This window comes from Humulus lupulus, chromosome 7 (assembly GCF_963169125.1).
Source record: "Humulus lupulus chromosome 7, drHumLupu1.1, whole genome shotgun sequence".
NCBI lineage: Eukaryota > Viridiplantae > Streptophyta > Magnoliopsida > Rosales > Cannabaceae > Humulus > Humulus lupulus.
The window spans coordinates 10,813,779-10,833,976 of record NC_084799.1 but is presented as its reverse complement, the minus strand read 5'-3'; the positions used below and the strand labels follow the sequence as shown (position 1 = coordinate 10,833,976).

General features: G+C 38.5%; 1 protein-coding gene across 1 annotated transcript in view; it reads right to left on the bottom strand.

The window, feature by feature from the left end:
- LOC133790643 (protein ILITYHIA) overlaps positions 1 to 18,559 on the bottom strand; it is a 28,175-nt gene extending 9,616 nt beyond the window's left edge. The window contains exons 1-27 of the mRNA XM_062228342.1: positions 18,335 to 18,559; positions 17,793 to 18,169; positions 17,464 to 17,604; positions 16,877 to 17,258; positions 16,548 to 16,694; positions 16,192 to 16,376; positions 15,967 to 16,093; positions 15,766 to 15,839; positions 15,593 to 15,669; positions 15,455 to 15,491; positions 15,205 to 15,371; positions 14,429 to 14,612; positions 13,889 to 13,966; positions 13,396 to 13,515; positions 13,231 to 13,290; positions 4,059 to 4,184; positions 3,825 to 3,906; positions 3,569 to 3,738; positions 3,157 to 3,459; positions 2,958 to 3,074; positions 2,736 to 2,837; positions 2,516 to 2,665; positions 1,304 to 1,468; positions 1,051 to 1,227; positions 715 to 837; positions 442 to 522; positions 214 to 330 (exon numbers count right to left, since the gene is read on the bottom strand). Of these exons, the coding sequence (XP_062084326.1) occupies positions 214 to 330; positions 442 to 522; positions 715 to 837; positions 1,051 to 1,227; positions 1,304 to 1,468; positions 2,516 to 2,665; positions 2,736 to 2,837; positions 2,958 to 3,074; positions 3,157 to 3,459; positions 3,569 to 3,738; positions 3,825 to 3,906; positions 4,059 to 4,184; positions 13,231 to 13,290; positions 13,396 to 13,515; positions 13,889 to 13,966; positions 14,429 to 14,612; positions 15,205 to 15,371; positions 15,455 to 15,491; positions 15,593 to 15,669; positions 15,766 to 15,839; positions 15,967 to 16,093; positions 16,192 to 16,376; positions 16,548 to 16,694; positions 16,877 to 17,258; positions 17,464 to 17,604; positions 17,793 to 18,169; positions 18,335 to 18,449 (3,984 nt within the window). The 5' untranslated portion in view covers positions 18,450 to 18,559. The remainder of the gene's footprint in view (positions 1 to 213; positions 331 to 441; positions 523 to 714; positions 838 to 1,050; positions 1,228 to 1,303; positions 1,469 to 2,515; positions 2,666 to 2,735; positions 2,838 to 2,957; positions 3,075 to 3,156; positions 3,460 to 3,568; positions 3,739 to 3,824; positions 3,907 to 4,058; positions 4,185 to 13,230; positions 13,291 to 13,395; positions 13,516 to 13,888; positions 13,967 to 14,428; positions 14,613 to 15,204; positions 15,372 to 15,454; positions 15,492 to 15,592; positions 15,670 to 15,765; positions 15,840 to 15,966; positions 16,094 to 16,191; positions 16,377 to 16,547; positions 16,695 to 16,876; positions 17,259 to 17,463; positions 17,605 to 17,792; positions 18,170 to 18,334) is intronic.
- Between the last annotated feature and the right edge of the window lie 1,639 nt (positions 18,560 to 20,198).

Sequence of the window (20,198 nt, the reverse complement as noted above, 5' to 3'; positions counted from 1 at the left end):
AAGCCAGCATTCTACATATGTGTGTGCAACAGGAATGAATGAAATCACACCACATGAGATATTACATTTAATTTCCTTCTGAAATCTTTACTTTAAACATCAACGGTCAGGTCAGTAAATAAAATCATTGGGTTGAGATGACAATTATACTAGACTTAAGTGCAAAAGAATTGAAAGTACACAAGTTCCTACAACTTATGAGTTGTCTGGTACCTGCTTTGATTGCATTAATGGAGATAAGCACACAGAGACTGCTCTTTGAACAGCTTCTGAAGGGGTGTTCAGAACTTCTAACAATTTCTCTACAACAGTATGAACTTTAGGATCATCCTGTTTCAAGACACATATGTAAGAAAAATATCATTTCATCAATAAATAGAAGGAAGTGATAAGACAGAAAGTGAGGCTGATAGAGAATTAAAAAAAAAAAGAAATAAACACCTTTGCCAAATGCTTTGCCAATGCCCCAGTGAAAATAACAACACCCTCGCGAACCAAATCATATTTCTCCTCATCTGATGCCTAAGAGAAGAGGAGGAAAAAAATAAACATTAAGAAATACATTATATAAACACATACACATGAAAGTATACATACTCTTCGCATAAAATAACATTTTATTCCTCCACTTTTAACCATTTCCAGACAAAAAATGAGAGCAACTCTAACAGGTAGTTTTGAAAACAGATCATATTGCAGGAAAAGAGGACCTACCTTTTTGTTCAAGTAGTTCTCAAAGATGGGAAACAATAAGGAAACATTTTCTTTGCCATGCCTATCGATAATCATGATGCCAGCATTAAGCATTCTTCCTCGAACATCTGCATTAGGATCTGCCTGCACATTCAGAAGCATACAAAATGTTAATGCCGCCAGTTTTCTCCTTTTGAAGGAAAGGATCAAAGGTTGAAATACTCATTAGTTAAGGTTATTGAATAAAGCATAACGTACCACCAACTAGTATAAACACAAAGCATAAAATAGTTTTTTGTTCACCTATAACAAGTGTTCAAATAAGAGAATGACATATAAAGAAAATGCAAACCCTACCAGTGCTCGTGAAATCAGAAATGTCATGACAACAGGAAGGTCTTTTGTTCTCAATACATCAGCAGCAGCGTGTAATGCCAAAGCAACTCCTTGTCGACCCAGCCAGCCAGCATCAACATTATTCTCCAATAAACCAGAATCTCGGATATACAGTGAAAATAAGGCAGAAAGAGATTCCTAAAATATAAAAAACATTATAAATAAAGTACAGTGCTAAGACAAATGAAGCATGATAGATCAAACATAAACTCACCTGTATGGTATCAGGGCATTCATCCAAAGCAGCAGCTAATGCCTCCGCCGCAGCCAACCGAACATTGTAATTAATGTGGGAAAGAGCTTTAAAAAGTCCAGAATAATCAGTCCCAAAGTCGTACCCATAGCGATCCCATATATCTTCTGCTTTTTCTGCAACTGACTGAAGAGAGATATAATAAAGGGGCAAAAACCAAAACAAACAATACAGGAGTTCAAAAAAATCTTCCTTCACCATGTTGCCTACACTTTTTTAAAACTTAATTTTAAAAAATAAAAATAAACCAATGGAGAGGAAAAACAAAATTTCCTCACCCTGATCATTAATGGGCTAAAAAGATATTAAGAATTCTCAATAAATCAATGTAAGAAAACAGACACTTAAAAGAGAAAAGCTTGAAATCAAATTTGATATAGATTACTCTATTAAAGCCAATTAACAATATAAAGACCAAACTAACCATCATACATGACAATGTAATTATGTAACACATTAAAAATTAAAATATAAATTTACAGCGAGGCATTGGAGAATGTTTGAAGATGTTGAAGATAGTGAAGCTCTTTGGTATACAGTGAGACATTGGGTAGCCATTTGAATCTTCAACAAGAAAGAGTTTAAGAATTGGCCTTTCACTGAGTACTGACTTAAGTAGAGACTGGCAGTGTTTTGTGCAATGTTTTGTGTTTAGTTCCTAGGCTGTGATTTAGTAACTTTTATCTTGTTCTCTGCTTTCCTGATAATTATATGGGTGGTTCAGTTTTTGTACTTCCCTAATCCTTGTATTGTATTATATTTTATATCAATGATACAAGTAGCGATGTTTTGTTTCCAAAAAAAAAAAAATCCAAATTCACAGTGCTGTAATGAACTTCTACTTCTTTTTTAACATCTGAACAGGTTTCTCTATTTTCATTTAATCAAAATGACAACCCTATCAAGTAGTGTTACTAAATTGATAGACAAACATTCAATGGCTAAACTTGAAATTGCAATAATTTGATTAAGACATCCCAAGCTATGCAATGAAAATGAGAATAAATCCTTAAAATAATTATAAAATGCCTTGAAGTGCATATACACAATTAATTAATACATAGCAACAAACAGTAATCTGCTAACTGGCAAACAAGAAGCATCACAATGAAAGGACAAGATACAAACAATATAATTTACATATGAGAAAAACAAATAATTCGAAAGCCAAACCTTTTCTGGATCATGTAAAGCAATCCATATGCTTGTAGCAATCTCAACATCTTGAGGAAGAGATCGACCAGCAACCGCAGGAATGCATTTAATGGCATTCAGGCATGCCATTCTCACATGAACATCTTTAGCATAAACTCCATACAGAGCCTGTAAAAACGTATATTAAGATAAATATGTACAGATAAAGAACTTAAGATGCAGAGTTTAAGGAGCATACAGGTGCCACTTCATCTGGTTGCAGACCTAGACACAACTCATTTAGCGCAGAGCCAACAGAAGCTTGATAAGCTGGGGCAACACTAAGAACGTGGTAAAGAACCTAAAATGCGAGAAATGAGTAATAGAACAAGAAACAATCCTAGGAGAATAAGCATCCCCAAAGTAAATGGAAATGGAAAAATGATTTGTGTGAGCAACACAAGAAAGTTAGAATATTTACTGATAGCATTCTTAGCCTAGGAAGTGGGAGTAAGGGATCCATATGCAAGTAAAGAATACGAAGCACATCATCATGAAGCCCCGTCTTCTTAGAGGACAACAGAATTCTCTCCATTATCTGATGTAAAATTATGACAAAATATTAGGAAAGAGAAGTGCCATTGAACTTAATTTAGTCAAAAAGAAGCAAAACAACTTACTGGGAAAACAAAAGTAAAAGAATCTACAGGAAGAGGTCCATATTTAGAAGATGCAGAAAGGCCAGTAACAATTCGCTCAAAAAGACCCAAAGAAGGTATAGCATTTTGTTCTCCTTCAACAACCAAAGGAATCAAATCCAACTGAACCTGAATCTCATCAGTTGTAATTAAGCGTAAAGCAGTGGCAATGTCAAGGGCCCAATTACAAAGCGGTGCAGCAGTACATCTTGAAAGCTTCATCATTGTTTCATAGGCAACATCACCCACTATTGGTGACCTTAACAATGGATTGACATACTTGAACTGATGGAAGACGCATGAAGAACAAATAAGTTAAAACTTTGCTGTAGAAAACTCAGACAAGTTAAAGACACCAATATAAGTGGATTGAAAAAAGTGGCGTGAAACAAACCAGAGAAGCTAGTTGACTATGTGCGAATATCGGATTTGCAATGGCCACCTCGCCAAGAGCCCTAAGAATCACAGAGAGATTTTTTTGTATTTGTCGCACACTCTCCCGTATTGATGCCTCCTCCCTAAGTAGTAACTCACGTGCCTCCTCTTTTGCAGTCTTTCCTTTGTCTAAGAATAAAAAATAATTACGTGTTATATAAATGGCATTGAGAATAAGAAATTCCCAAAAGACAAGAAAATGTAAAGGTACATGCCAGCTTTCTTTGTTGACTTTATAGGCTCCCTCTTCCCAGCAGCTTGCTCTCTTTTCACAGAATTATTGGAAATACCATTACCCTAAGAAATGAAAATGGATACAAATGTGACACATCAATTACAATAAAAAAAATTGCAAGAAAATAAAAAATAACAGATGAGCATCACAAAATAAATGGGTATTTGTGAAAATTACAACAAACAAATTCCAAAAAGAAAGTGTCAAGAATTACTGCATCATCTTCATCTTCATACATCCGAAAACGGCCCTTAGCTTGCTTCATGTTCTTAGTAGCAACAGACTCTGCAACATATACACCTTGTTCATTGGAAAGCATCCCTTCAGGAGTGTGAAAAATCTGAAACAAGGTGAACAGATAGTTTAGAAAAATACAAAGGCAATATGCATTTAATAGTACAAAAGCAAAACAGGAAGAAAAGCACACGATAATGTATGAACACCTTTATACACAGACAATAAGAGAATTAAATTTCTCAACGAAGTAATGTATCAGTTGATTAGCCAAGATATTTTTAAACATTATATAAATATTACGAATAGGTTCAACGGACACATTTTTACTAATATTATACAAGTTGATCTAATGTATGAAATTAAATCAAGTTGCACACATATAACAGAATTTTTTTTTTCTATTTTCAACAAGTGTTTTAATTTCAGTCTCTAGATCTTTTAAATCGGACAGTGTTTATCGCCATGTAAAAACTGTGTCAAAATGTGTCTATTGAACAAGCCCTCACATATATTATATTTGTATAAAATGACGCAAAACACTCTAGGTATGCAAATGTATAAGCTTTAGTCCGCTGTCCAAGGTCAGGGCTGCCTGAAAGTGATGGGGGTTGGCCAAACTTAGCCCACATCGCAAAATGGACCTTGCCATCAAGGTAAAATTTCATCTAATGCATGGAAGCTTGATGGGTCATTCCAAATCTATCTAACGAGGCTTTTATTTGCCTCATTCCTAAAAAGCTTAACAGTTGTCAGGTTAGCGATTTTAGTCCTATCAGTCTGTCACTAATTTGTACAAGATCATTTCAAAGGTCCTGGCAAACAGATTGAGGGGGTGCTAGCGGATACTATTTCTGAAACTCAAGGGGCTTTTGTAGAGGGAAAGCAGATTTTAAATACCGTCCTCGTGGCAAATGAAGCAGTGAAAGAGTATCGTAGTAAAGGGAAGAGCGGGTGAGTGTTCAAAATTAATTTTGAGAAAGCTTATGACCGCATGGAATGGGATTTTCTGAATTTTGTTTTGGAGCCGAAGGGGTTCGGTATTGTTTGTAGGAAGTGGATGGAGGGGTGTCTTGCTTCTGTGTCCTTCTCGATGTTTGTTAATGGTAGGCCTAGGGGGAAGTTTGGAGCCTCCTGTGGGCTCAAGCAAGGGGATCCTTTATCCCCTTTTTGTTTACTTTAGTGGCGGATGTGCTTGGCGGTTTGGAGGATAAACGATAAAGCTAAGGCTTCATCTTTATTCAGAGGTTTTTTGATGGGGAAGGATAAAGTAGAAGTGAGTCATCTTTAATTTACTGATGACCCTGTGTTTTTTGTTAATGATGAGGACTCACTTCACGTTTTATTAGATATTCTTAAGGTGTTTTATGTCGTCTCTGGTTTGAATATTAATTTGCAAAAGTGTCAATTGTTGGGGCTCAATGTGGCGGAGGACGTGGTGGTTTCGCGAGCAACGACGATTGGTTGTGAGGTAGGAGAGTGGCCTATGAAATATTTAGGCTTGTCTTTGGGAGCTAATCCAAGGTTAAAGATGTTTTGGGGGCCAATATTGGCTAAGTGTGCTAAAAGATTGGCGGGATGGAAGTGTGCCTTTCTTTCAAGAGGGGGCGACTTAGTATGATTCAATCAGTGCTTTCGTCTTTAGCAGGGTATTATCTATCCCTTTTTCGAGCTCCTAAAGGCGTTCTAAAGGATATGGAGAAACTGATGCGAGATTTTTTGTGGGAAGGAGCTGAACTTTCGGGTTCGGATCATCTAGTAGCTTAGAGTGAGGTTTGTAAGCCTTTATTTCATGGTGGTCTTGGGATTGGTAATTTAGAAGACAGAAACAGAGCGTTCCTATGGAAGTGGTTGTGGAGATTCTCGTTGGAGCGTGAGTCGTTGTGGCATAAGGTGGTTCTAAGTCATTATGAGAGAGCTGATAATTGTTGGGATACAAAAGTGACAAATAGATAATCTGTGGGGGGGCCTTGGAAGGATATCTCTTCCCTTTACAGGGAGTTTCTGGGTTTCGTTCATTTCAAGATGGGTAGTAAAGAAATAGTGAGGTTTTGGGAGGATGTTTGGATTGAAGGGAGAGCTTCGAAGGAGCGGTTTCCTGCCTTAGCATTAGTCTCTGAAGCAAAAAATGCTTCTATAGCTGATTTGGGTGTTGGAAGGGAGGATAGTGAAAGGGTTGTTTGGGATTTGACGTTTAGAATGTCTCTTTTTGATAGAGAACATCCATCTTTAGTGGAGTTGTTGAGAATCCTAGAGTTTGTTAAATTGTCATCAATTCCAAATGACAGACGAGTTTGGGAGCCTGATTCTAGCAAGTTGTTTTCTTATAAATCTGCTTTTCAGAGGCTCAGATCAATCAATGAGCAGGATGACGTGAGGTGGGCTATGATTTTGTGGAAGAGTGTTAGGCCTCCATTGACTTATGTCTACAGTAGGAAGGGTATAAAGGGTACACGTGTTGCTGATGTAGGGGAATGAGACTTTAGACAGTTAGTTATAAGAGAAAGGACTGTCTAGGAGAGGGTGCACAGTAAGAAACTGTTAGGGGTATATTCTAATCCAGCAGGGATGGGGAGAGGTAGGAAGTAAGTAGAAAATTGTAACCTGTTTGGGAGAGAACTAGGCTCTCGAATTTCCTAGCTATCAATACAATCAAGGCTCATCCATTTTTTCCACTCTGTTATTGCATTTTCTATTCTGTTTCTGGGTTATTTGTCACTTGAATTGCAGGTTCATCCTATCAAATTGGTATCAGAGATTAGATCCAGATGGGACCTAAGAAGGCTGACAATCCGAATGAGATGTGGGAGGACAAGCTGGAAGCAGTGCAATCAGAATTTCAGAAAGGGCTCACAGAGGTTAGATCTGATTTTCAGCAATTACCCAGGGAAATCGACTTGCTGAAAACAGAAATTCAAAGGCTACCTGCGATTGAGAAGAAGATGGACTATCTAGTTACTCACTTAGCTCAGCTGATGCAAGTAGCAGGGAAGGCGACAGTGGAGGGGACAGCGACCACCATTGATCGTCAAAGGCGCGCAGTTGAGGGCGAATCGCACCAGCTACCGACTACTCATTCTCCGATGCCTCATCCAAGTCCATCGCACTCGAGGCAATCTGAACAGCCACCACAAGCAGTCGGCCAGGCCGATTCTGCATATACAGGTCTGGAACACAGTCAAAACTATAGGCCTCCCCGAATGGAGTTACCACTTTTTGCTGGAGAGAATCCGGAAGGGTGGATTTATAAAGTGGAACGCTATTTTCTGCTAAGTCGTATGTCGGAACCGGTTATGCTTGAGGCGGCCATAGTGGGTTTGGAAGGTGATGCGTTGACGTGGTTTCAATGGGAACACCAAAGGCGGCCGATTACGTCATGGGCGACCCTTAAGGAAAGATTGTTAATGCGATTTCGCTCCGCACCTATCGGTTCCGTTTCCGAAGAATTTATGTCACTGGTTCAAACTTCTACTGTCAGAGAATATAGGCTGAAGTGGGAAGCATTAGCATCCAGAGTTCCAGACGTACCTGAACATATTTTGGAAGGAAGCTTTGTGAAAGGGTTGAGAGATTACATTAGAGGTGCTCTGCATATTCTACAGCCTTTAGGATTGGCTAACATCATGGAGACTGCACAAAGGGTGGAAGAAGGCCACCAGTTCTGGGCTTCGGGTCCGAGCCCTAGATCGCACCCTTCTAGGCCCACTTCCAGTTGGGGCCCAATCAGTTCTGGCCGACCCATGCCGATGTCCCATGCAAGTCGTTCTGGATCGAGTTTCCACCCCTCATCGACACCCTTCCAACCGCCCCTGTCGCCGACCACCGTACCCAGCGTGGCTAAGTCGGGGAAGCTGCCGCCTGTGCGCCGCCTATCTGAAGCAGAATACCAGGAGAAGAAGGCCCGAGGGGTATGTTTCAAATGTGACAAGAAATTCCACAGGGGCCATGAGTGTGACCAAAAATCACTCCAGATTTTGCTCACAGTTGATGACGAAGACGAAACAGTCATGGGGGAAACACCACCATCTTCGCCAGAATCAGAGGAGGCAGGGGGATCGGATGAAACTCTTGCAACACTATCTCTCAATTCGTTGGTGGGGATCTCATCGGCGCACACCATGAAACTAGCGGGGCGTATTGGACAGCGAACGGTGACAGTATTAATCGATAGTGGGGCGACGCACAACTTTCTTGCGACGGAAATCGTTTCGGCAGCAGCGATACCCATCACACCCACATCATGTTACGGAATATTACTGGGCACCGGTGGCAAAGTAAGGGCAGAAGGCATTTGTGCTCAAGTTGAGTTGGACCTTGGGCCATTGCGGGTAGTAACGGATTTCTTACCACTTGAATTGGGCGGTGCGGATGTAATACTCGGCATTAAGTGGTTAGAGACTTTGGGTAATATGCATGTTAATTGGAAGACGCTCGTCATGAAGTTTGAAGTAGCGGGGTCTTGGATTACTCTACAAGGAGACCCAAGCCTCTGTAAATCACCAATATCGCTGAAGGCTATGATTCATACCGTCGAACAGGAGGGTGGTGGTTTTTGGGTGCACTTATACTCGCTGGCAGCGATGTCAGAGACAAATTCAGCGAAGATCCCGACTGAAGTTGCCCAGATTTTGCAAAAATATCAGCCTGTTTTTTCTGTGCCACAAGGCCTGCCACCATCGCGACCCAAGGAGCACACCATTACGCTGAAGGAGGGAGTAGGGGCAGTTTCGGTAAGGCCATACCGCTACGCACAGGTACAAAAAGATGAGATTGAAAAGCTCGTGACAGAGATGCTGAACGCTGGAATAATACGCCCAAGTGCAAGTCCATTTTCCAGCCCGGTTTTACTAGTTCGAAAGAAAGATGGGAGTTGGAGGTTTTGTGTCGATTACAGGGCACTCAACAGAGAAACGGTGGCTGACAAATTTCCAATACCAGTGATAGATGAATTATTGGATGAGTTACATGGAGCCCGAATATTCACTAAGTTGGATTTGAGGTCCGGTTACCATCAAATTCGTATGGCTGCTCAAGATGTACAAAAAACAGCTTTCCGCACTCACGAAGGCCACTACGAATTCCTTGTAATGCCATTTGGACTGACAAACGCCCCAGCCACTTTCCAAGGATTGATGAATGAGGTGTTTAGAGAATTTTTGCGTAAATTTGTACTTGTATTTTTTGACGATATTTTGATTTACAGCCGGTCTTTGGAGGAGCACGTAAAGCATTTGGAGCTGGTTTTACAAAAATTACAGGGGCAGCAACTTTATGTTAATGCAAAAAAGTGTTTGTTCGGACAGTCACAAGTGGAGTATTTGGGGCACATTATTTCTGAACAGGGAGTGGCAGCAGATCCAGCAAAGTTGGAAGCAATGGCCAGCTGGCCGACCCCTAAGAACATCAAAAGCTTGCGTGGGTTTCTTGGCCTAACAGGATATTACAGGAAATTCGTGCAAGGATATGGAAGTATAGCTAGACCACTTACGGATCAGCTCAAAAAGGATGCGTTTGGCTGGAATGCAGAGGCTCAAGAAGCGTTTGAACAGCTAAAAGAGAGAATGTGTACAGTGCCAGTATTAGCTCTTCCTGATTTTTCTGCCCCTTTTATAGTTGAGGCCGATGCTTCCGGGACGGGTTTGGGGGCTGTTTTAATGCAAAAGAACAGACCAGTAGCTTTTTTCAGCCAAATACTTTCGGCAAGGGGGCGCACAAAATCTGTCTATGAGCGGGAGTTAATGGCTATTGTGTTAGCCATTCAAAAGTGGAGACCATATTTACTAGGCAGGAAGTTTATTGTGAAGACAGATCAAAGGAGTTTGAAATACCTGTTGGAGCAGAGATTCATGGCGACTGAGCATCAAAAATGGCTGACGAAAATATTGGGTTATGACTTTGAGATAGTATATAGACCGGGGCGTGATAACAAGGCAGCTGATGCGCTTTCGCGAATGCATGAAGAACCAGTGTTGCTGGCCATTTCAGCCCCTAATATTATATCTATTCCAGATTTACAAGCTCATATTTCTTCGGATCCGACGCTGTCCAAAGTATTAAAGGAGCTGGACGAGGGCAAAGATGGGGGCGAGTACACTTTATCACAGGGCTGTCTCAAGTTTAAAGGGCGTTTGGTAATTCCAGCAACATCGCCATTCATTCCAATCATTCTACAAGAGTACCACAGCAGCAATTTGGGCGGTCATTCAGGCATTTTTCGCACATTTCAGCGAGTCGCAGAGCATCTATACTGGCCAGGAATGCGCAGAGATATTCATAAGTTCGTAACAGAATGTAGTGTTTGTCAGCAGCAAAAATATACCGCGCAATCTCCAGCAGGTTTACTCCAGCCATTGCCGGTTCCAGACCAGATTTGGGAGGATATCTCAATGGATTTCATTGAGGGACTACCCATTTCGAATGGATTTGACTCCATTTTTGTTGTAGTGGACAGATTGAGTAAGTATGGGCATTTTATACCATTGAGGCATCCATTTACAGCAGCTACAGTTGCTACCATTTATGTCAGGGAGATAGTTAAATTACATGGTATTCCTAGATCTATTGTGTCGGATCGGGACAAGATTTTTCTCAGCCTATTTTGGAAGGAGCTCTTCAAGTTACAAGGGACTTCATTGAATCGCAGCACAGCCTATCACCCACAATCGGACGGCCAAACGGAGGTCGTTAATAGGTGTTTGGAGACCTATCTTCGCTGCTTTGTGAGTTCCAAACCCAGCAAGTGGTCTAAATGGATTCCTTGGGCCGAATATTGGTATAACACCACCTTTCATATCTCGATCGGTATGACACCATTCAAAGCTGTTTACCACCGTGATCCTCCTCCAATCATTCCACTTGAGCAGTACCGCACGCCCGTTTCCGCAGTGGAGCAGAATCTGAAAGAGCGGGATGATATTCTGGTGTTGTTAAAGGAGAACTTGCAGCGGGCTCAGCAGAAAATGAAATTTCAAGCCGATAAGAAGCGAAGGGATGTTCAGTTCAGCGTGGGGGACTTTGTATATGTGAAGATGCGGCCATACCGTCAGCGAACAGTAGCCAAAAGAATGAATGAGAAGCTGGCTCCAAGATTTTTTGGGCCATTTCAGGTGCTGGAGAAAGTCGGCTAGGCAGCTTATAAGCTGAAACTGCCTCCTGAAGCAGCGATACATCCTGTTTTTCATGTATCATTACTGCGCGCAGCGTTGGGACCAACTCAAACAGCCACCCCACTTCCCCCAGGTTTGAAAGCTGATATGGAATGGATGTTAGAACCCGAAGAGGTGTTGGAGATACAGCCAGGAACGTACAAGACAGCCCCACAAGCGTTGATCAAGTGGAAAAATCTGCCAGAATTCGAAGCTACGTGGGAAGATTTTGGCGTCATACAGGAGCAATTTCCAGATTTTCACCTTGAGGACAAGGTGCAACTTCGAGGGGACGGTATTGTTAGGCCTCCATTGACTTATGTCTACAGTAGGAAGGGTATAAAGGGTACACGTGTTGCTGATGTAGGGGAATGAGACTTTAGACAGTTAGTTATAAGAGAAAGGACTGTCTAGGAGAGGGTGCACAGTAAGAAACTGTTAGGGGTATATTCTAATCCAGCAGGGATGGGGAGAGGTAGGAAGTAAGTAGAAAATTGTAACCTGTTTGGGAGAGAACTAGGCTCTCGAATTTCCTAGCTATCAATACAATCAAGGCTCATCCATTTTTTCCACTCTGTTATTGCATTTTCTATTCTGTTTCTGGGTTATTTGTCACTTGAATTGCAGGTTCATCCTATCAAAGAGTCATGCTCCATCAAAAGTTAAATTTTTTGGGTGGTTGTTTGTCCAGAAGCTTAATGTTAATCTGCAACGGTGTTGTCTTTAGCAATGCATGTCCCCCAGTTGGTGCATTTGTTGTAAAAGGGGGCTGAATCTTTTAGTCACCTGTTTTTGGAGTGCGACTTGGCTCGAGCATTATGGTCAAGAGTTGTGGGGGAGTTTAGTTTGAGTTGGTGTATGCCAGTTTCTTGTATTCAGTTATTGTATTGTAGGTTACTGGGGGATAAAAAATTGAATCAGATCTGGAGGTCCACTATCTTGGCTTGTCTTTGGGTGATTTGGCTAGAGAGGAATAGCAGAGTTTTTGAAGACTAGTATTTTTCGTGTGATCAAATTTGGGAGAGGATAAAGCTCTGGGTTGGCACTTGGTTGTATCGCACGAGAGGTTTTGAGGGGTTATCTATTTTATACCTCACTAGGGAGTGGAGTAGTTTTCTGTTTGTGTAGTTTTTGTGTTTTGTAGTAGGGCTTGTTCTAAAAAAGTTTGTATTTATTTGTTCTTTTGTCCTTTGATTGTGTTGCTAGAGATGTCTTTAGTTTCTTGTATTTCTCTAGTATTTTGTTTGTTTCCAAGGTTTTCCTCACTTGTGGCATAAGTGAGGGTTTTCAATAAATTTGGGAGAAGGTCACTCTTGGACATGTGACCTTTATCACTTTTTCAAAGAAGGATTTGAAGAAATATATACATTTACACTAAGTACACAAACAAAATTGATAAGTGATTAGTAAGTTAGTGACTATTATTTTTATTCTCCATATTAATAAACTACCTATTGGACATGCCAAACTTGCCTAGGCCCGAGCCTAAATGAACCGACATTTGTAGGATGATATCCAAATGATAGACATATAAAAGTTGGTTTCTCTTGTATTACTTATGGAAAGAAAGTAGAATAATAAGAATAGGATAGCTGCCAAGTTAATGTCATTTTCCACAATGAAGCCATATACAAAGAGACTCCCTCAAAGAAAGTACCCGACTAAGCTCGTGTTGTTAATCTACAAACTTTCACTAATCATTTAGCAAAGATAAAATGATAAAGAGCTAATCACATTTATTAAAAAATGATATAAGAATGTACTAGGAACTATTGCCTTGATAGATAAGTTATATCCGAAGATTTATAGGAATTGGCATCTTGTTATTAGAAATTTGTCCCTACCATTGGCACTTTTCATTTTTATTATAATATATTTTTTCTTGCAGTGGCAATCACAATATTCTAATTGAACTTGTGTTCGCCACCAGCAAGGAAAAAGGAAAAAGAAAAAAGACTGTTGAGTTCTCTGCCTTAAATTAAATCAAGAGATAAAGCCAAAACTTACCCGAATGTCATCTTCAGAAAGAAGATCGTGTGATTGTCTGTCTGGAAGACTTTTCAAGTGCTGGAATAGTCACAAGATCCCAATTAGAAACAATTAAAACTGATAATATGGGCCTACTAAACCAAAAACATCCAACTATTGGGTAAGAAATCAATTATGCACAACCTTTTCAAACTCTGTGTACGTTTCTCCAGGAGATATAGACATTAAAGTTGATAGCGAGAAAATTGCTGCTTGTTGTGTACTTGGATTGGCACTCATCAACCCCGTTGGTCCAAGTAGGCCCTAAAACTCAACATTATCAAATAATGACAAGAATACTATTGAAACTATATGATGCCAAGAGAATTCTCATACTTTCAATTCGATTCTCAACAACAATATAAAGAATCTATTATTTATTGTCAGTTCAGCTCAAGCATTTTATGATCGATCTATAAATGCACAAACTTCTCAAAATACATAGAAGTAGTTTTAGCAAGTACTGAGTTTAATTTGCACAAATTCTCAACATTATGTCAACAGAATTCTCAAATGATACAATCAATTTACCTTCAATAATAAAAAGAACCTAAAAAGAAGAATATTAAAGATTGATCTAAATGAACAAAATCCTCAAAAGAGAAACACGAGTAGAAGTAGCAAGTACTAAGTTTACCTTGCATAATTTCTCAATATCAGCTGAAATAATACCAATGACATCAAAACCACATGTTTGACAGCATTTACGCAGCCTCTGGAAACAAAAATAAGATGAGCAATTATATCAGCTACAAGAAGGCAAATGTTTGACAACAATTATAATATCTTAAAATTAAAACATACAACAAGAAAAACACCCATAAATGAATGAAATGCCTTAAATATCTTGCAATTACTGCATAGTTACATTAGTACATAAATTTATAATACTTTTGTAAGACTTATATCAAAGCTCTTAAATAAAAAATAATAATAAAATAAATAAGAGGGAGCAACTTTTTGAAGTATGCCTTCCTAGAGCTTAAAGCCTTAAAATACACATTTGGTTCCACCAGACAGCTTTTATGTATGTTATTGTTACATATTGATACAACAAACATAATATAAAATTTCCTGCTTCCAAATTAAAGATGACATTGAAAAGAAAATAAAGCAAAAGATCAAATCCATTTTAAATCTCCACTATTTCCACGTCAATCAATAAACAAATATTTACCCTCCAAACTGCATCCCTTTTTGCAGTGCCAACAATGTATGGATGATGTGCACAGAGCATAACTTGCATGGATGCACTTGGATCAACAGCAAGAGCTGCTGATGATATCACTATTAAAGCCTTGACCGAAACCTCAACAGGTGGAAGAAAGGGCACTTGAGTGTCCAATGAATTATCTGTGTCACTACAGAAATACAAATTTAGATCTCCCAAAGAATGGCAAATAATAGAAAAATGAATCATCTATCAGCAAACAATAGGACATAAACTTTTACAATAATTAAAGAATGGACAGCAAAGGGGCATGGAGGTTTTTTTGACATACAGAACATATTGTATTTATAAACAAATGTTAAAAGCATACGAGATAAAAAAAATCAATATATATATAATGAAACCCCCCAACCAAAGACTGGATTCACGTTAGAAAACCCAATCTCCCAATGCAACTACCAAATTTGGATCAGCAAAATAAATAACTGAATCATGTACACGAAAAACATCTAATGAACTATTGTAAAATAAAGTGATGAATAAGATATTAGTGAAGAGACAACCAACAGGTACAGAGAAGCTAAGACAGTAAAAGTTGTACACATGTGAATGCAAGTGTGCTTGTATTTCCCTTGAAAAAAGAAGACAATATAAATAAGCCAATATCCCTACCACTTGATATACATATATACATACCCAACACCCAACACCCCCCCACCCCAAAAAGAAAGTATAAAAAAGCAAAACTGAGATAAAAGAAGGATGTCAGAACCAAGATGTACCTTGTTTTTGTAATCAAGAGTTTTTCCGCAGCAAGAGACAAAAAATTCATAAATTCAAATAATAGAGTTTCAGTTAACTGTGGGGCAGCAGCAATTATCTTTTTGATAGCATCATAAGCCCTTCTTCGAATTTCCCAACTTGGGTGGCATACCAAAAAGATTACAAACTGCACCATACAAAAAATCACTTATTGAACTTCATGAACGAAGCAAAAAGATCAAGCCTTGCAACAAACAGATTCAGTTTCACCTGTAAAAGTGATCTCATAGAAAAGGCATCTACAATCCTGCATAGTGAAGAAGCAAAAACGTAGCCAATAACAACTTGTCAATATTAACTAATAAAATAATAAGTTAGGCATATTCCAAAAAGATAAAGGAATAGTACCTGTGCAAATGTTCTACCACCAGAACCTCAAGAAGATCAATACATGTCATACAATCTTCAGTTGATAATTTTGAGGCCTGCACCAGTATTCAGGTTATAATATATCAAAGAAGAGAAAAAATGGGAAGATAGGAAACACAATTTCAAAGTAAGAAAAATCTTTAAGTAGTTACCATAGTTATTGGTACAAGAGAAGGCTCGTTTTGAGAAACCAAAGACCATATTTTTTCCTTCACAACAGTTTCCTCTGAGCGGGGATTTAGAAGGGCAGAGTTAATAAAATTAATACATAAAAGAGGGAAGAGGCGGAGCAAGCAATAAGCGTACAGGCTCATTGATGTAAAAAAAGAGAGAGAGAGAGAGATAATGGAAACCTGCTTTGATGTCAACAGCTGCAATTTTCCCAACTAAAAGTAAAGCGTATATGCCATCTAGACGTTGAACTGCCTTTGTGAAACCAGTTTTCACAAGTTGGATAAGAGGAGCCAGCAATGATGAGATCTGGAAATTCATAATGACAATATTAGTGAAATGGAAAATTCTATACAATAGCAAGCCAACAGAAGCACAGCCAAATGAAACTATTGCTGCCAACAAACCCGCAAAACAGCATCAGCATTTTTGCATAATGCTCGTAGACAACGGAGGTGCCCCCTTCTTAATGCTTCCTTCTCCTTAAGACCAGAAGCAATGAATGAAACAACGTCGGGTTGAACAACATCAGCATAGTGTGCTGCCCAAGATCCCAAAGTAGACAGAGTTGCCAGCTTAACCTCCTCATTGCCTTTTAAAAACACCCCATTTCAAATTAAAACAATATAAATGAAAGATATTGAAACATTTACGTCAAAATAGAAACCCATAAAGATAAATTGAAGGGACTCAAATTTTCACCCAAAAAGAAGTCAACAGTTAACAGCAAAAGAGAAGACAAAACCAAAGTGTAACAAGTTACCGTCATCCTTGTAGAAAGACAGAAGGAAGCTGCACACGGTCTGTGATAGGCTATTGAGGTGTTTCCCATCAGGAGCATTAGACAATTCTTGCAGCACATTGATCAGTCCGATTCTCTGGTAAGGAAATGCAAGTCTTCCTTCTGAGCCTGTTGAAATTGATATCTAGAGTTAGAAGTAGCTTAGGAGAAAACTAGATAAAGTTGAAAATATAATATAATGCTTCATGTTCTTCAAAAGCCATGGAGACGAATCCTGGCAACAAACACAAACCATATAGATCTTATCTTTTTTTTTTATGATAAACTTAATGGTAGGGTAAAAGCCAGACCTCCAAGCACAGATTTTACAGCATTAAACATTGCTTCCAAAGCATCTGGATTACTCGACTTTTTGCTCAAACACCCTACTATTGCCAATGCCTCAATCCTTCTGCCCTCATCTGCATGCCGAGCCTGTGGCAACACCACAGAAAGAATCTCCAGAGCATACTTGCTCAAGTCCAGGCTGACTGATTTTAAAAGAATTCCAATAGACTCCAATACAATCTCAGGGTTCCGCTTCAGCATTTTAAGAGAAGCTGGAACCACAGTATTTTGAAAATCTTCATGCAACATATGTGTAAAAAGGGGTTGAAATGCCTCACTAAGACCCCTTGCAGGCTTCTCTCTGGCATTTAGGACTGCTTTAACGTATATATCAAGAAATGTTGGCTGTGAAGAGAAAAACAAAAATTCACTTCTTAACTGACCCAATATAAGCAAGTTCAATATGAGTACTTCAGTGTCACCATCTGGAAGTATTGGATGATAAAGCCGAGTGAACTGTTTTTCCCTTTCACTTTAAACACACAAAGCACATATAGCTCCTCACATAAAAGAGGGAAGAAAAAAACAAAAAGTTACAATAATTTCTTACCTTGAACTGTTCAACTAAGGAAGATGATTTACTCGAAGTACTCGAGAACTCCATTAATAACCCTATAAATTCAGGACTATCCATGTATGGGATCCGCCCGACCTTTAATTCCTCTATATACATTTTGTAGATGTCTGGTGACTGCAAAAGATGTATACTTTGGTAAGAATTTAGCTAAGAAGGATTCCCAATATGTACATATAATGCATAAAGTTGTCGTAGCTTAGCCTAATTGCAATTACATTAAATGTCTAAATTCCCGACCCTCACCAAAATAACCCCCACCCCAAAAAAAAAGGACAATGCATATAAACTTAGGCGGATTAAACCTGAGAAAATAACTGAAAAAACGTCCGTTTGCAAGCCCTTCTCTCCCGAAAAGATCTTTGCATAAGGAGATGGATCAGCGAAGCCTGTGCTGTGGCTACCCTACAACACGCATTCTTCGAAACTGTAGCAAACTGACTCTTCGTAAGGAGAAATAACGACCATTGAAGAAGCCTTAAGCCACCAACGTATGACTGAACCTTTCCCTGCTTCTCCATTGATTGAACGAGAGCTCCCGCAAAGCTTTTCATGAAAATAGTGTCACCCAGAGACTTTATAATAATGTCATCTACAGCTCTCCTTGAACCTCGATCATCATAAATGTACAATGTCTTAAATATAACATCTACTAAACTGGATGCCAGCTCAGAATTCATCTCTGCAACAACAATTATAATCAAATTCAATCTATAACACAGCTTATTGACATAAATTCGAAATCAGCGTCCACTCCTTCAAATTAAAAAATTTCCATAGCTCGGCATTGAAACGGATAAGTTACGAATACACAGAGATTGAAGTCGAAAAGAAGAGTTAGAGTAACCTGAATTGTTGACAATGGCAAGAATATCATATCGGAAGATCCGAACCCGAATCGAGGTGGACTGAGTGGAGACCAACCCGGCGATGGAGACGAGAGACTCCGATGGGTTGGCCATCGGAAATTGGGGATAGAAGAGAGCTCAGAAGAAGCTCCGATGGTTAATAGTAGTGATAATGGTTACTAGGGTTTTAGGAAAAGAGCATAAGACTGTAAAAGAGAATTTGTGGAAAAATGTATTTATATTTTGTGCTTTATTGCAGATGAAGCACAGTGAGGGCGGGCGATGATGATGAGACCTTGGAAGGGAAAGGCTTTGCGATCATTGGGCTGGGCCGGAATTTTGAAACAATGGTGGGCTTTAGGGTTTCAAACAGCCAGATCTAAAAGTCTGGCCCGGAAATTTTTTCTGAGAACTTTTTCAAAAATACCACAATTTTACAAACAACCCTCCATATTTTTTTTTATCAACTTCGCCAAGTTGCACTGTAATTTTGAAAACTACGCAAATTGGTATGTGTTGATGAATGTAATTTATGGTTTTGGAGTTTTTAAAATCATTTCAAATTGTATGGCAACACACATATGTATATAATTTTTTTTAGTTTTAACATAAATTCAAAGTAATGATAATGGCCATCTTTACACACAACATGTTGGGTGGATTTTTGGTAGGTCGTGCGGTATTTTTATTTGATAATTTTTGTAAAATGCAACTCATAACTATCCAACAAGTAAGCACTTTAAACGATTTTGATACAACTCATTTTATGAGCGGCTATGATGCTTTCTTGATGTTTTAAGGATATTTTGAAAATGTTATTTAGGATTTTTGCCCCTCGAATTATGACTTATACATTATCGTGCTCCCTGATTTTTTTGCGCCATTAAAAGTTCCCCTAGAACTATTCAATGTTGTAAAGTGGGACTTTCATCCAATTTTGTTCAATGTGGCTAACGACATGCTGACGTGACTCTTTAATTGCTAATGTGGCATTAACACGTGTATAATTTAAAAAATAAATAAGATTTTACCCCCCCACCCGAACTATTACCACTACCAAATCATGTCCCTCGAACTCAAAATTTTAAAATTTAAAAAATATTTTGAATATTAAAAATAAAACATAAAAAACATTAAACTAAAAATCCATTTAAATTAAATTAAATCATACAAAATTAAAAAATCAAATAGATAAAAAACACAAAACTATATTAAAATTTTCTTTCACTTTTTCTTACTTTATTTCACTTTCTCTCGCTGTTGCACTAACAATCTAAACAACACTCATCAATTTATCACAACAAAAACTCAACAAAAAAAAATTATCACAACATACAAATCAAAGTTTCAATCTCTCAAATTCATACGCATTTTAATGTGATATTAACAACATAACGAAAAATCTAGTTTTTCTATTATTTTCCTTACATTTTGTTGATTTTTTATCATGTGACTGACAGTGCAGCGGAAGCATGAGATTATATTTCAATATAATAATACAAATTATTAAAGCATAAGAACAAATCACTCTAAGAACCATAACTAGATTGAGATGTTTTTCATGCGCATGAATCTGAATAAAATAGAAACTTAGAAATACATTTTCTAGATGTAGAACATGTGTAGATCAAATAGCGTCTTAGTCTCCTAACCACAAAGAGAATGAGACAAGTGGATGTTTATGCTATTTGGTAGGATACACAAGAACACACTTTTGAATCTCAACACATGAGAGAGTGTACTTCTCACAATACAGAGTTCTCTATTTTTCCCTCTTGGCAAATAATGTTAATTGCGTGTGATGTCTCTCTTTCATGATATTATATTATATTAATATAACAATAGAAATAAGACATAGCCCTA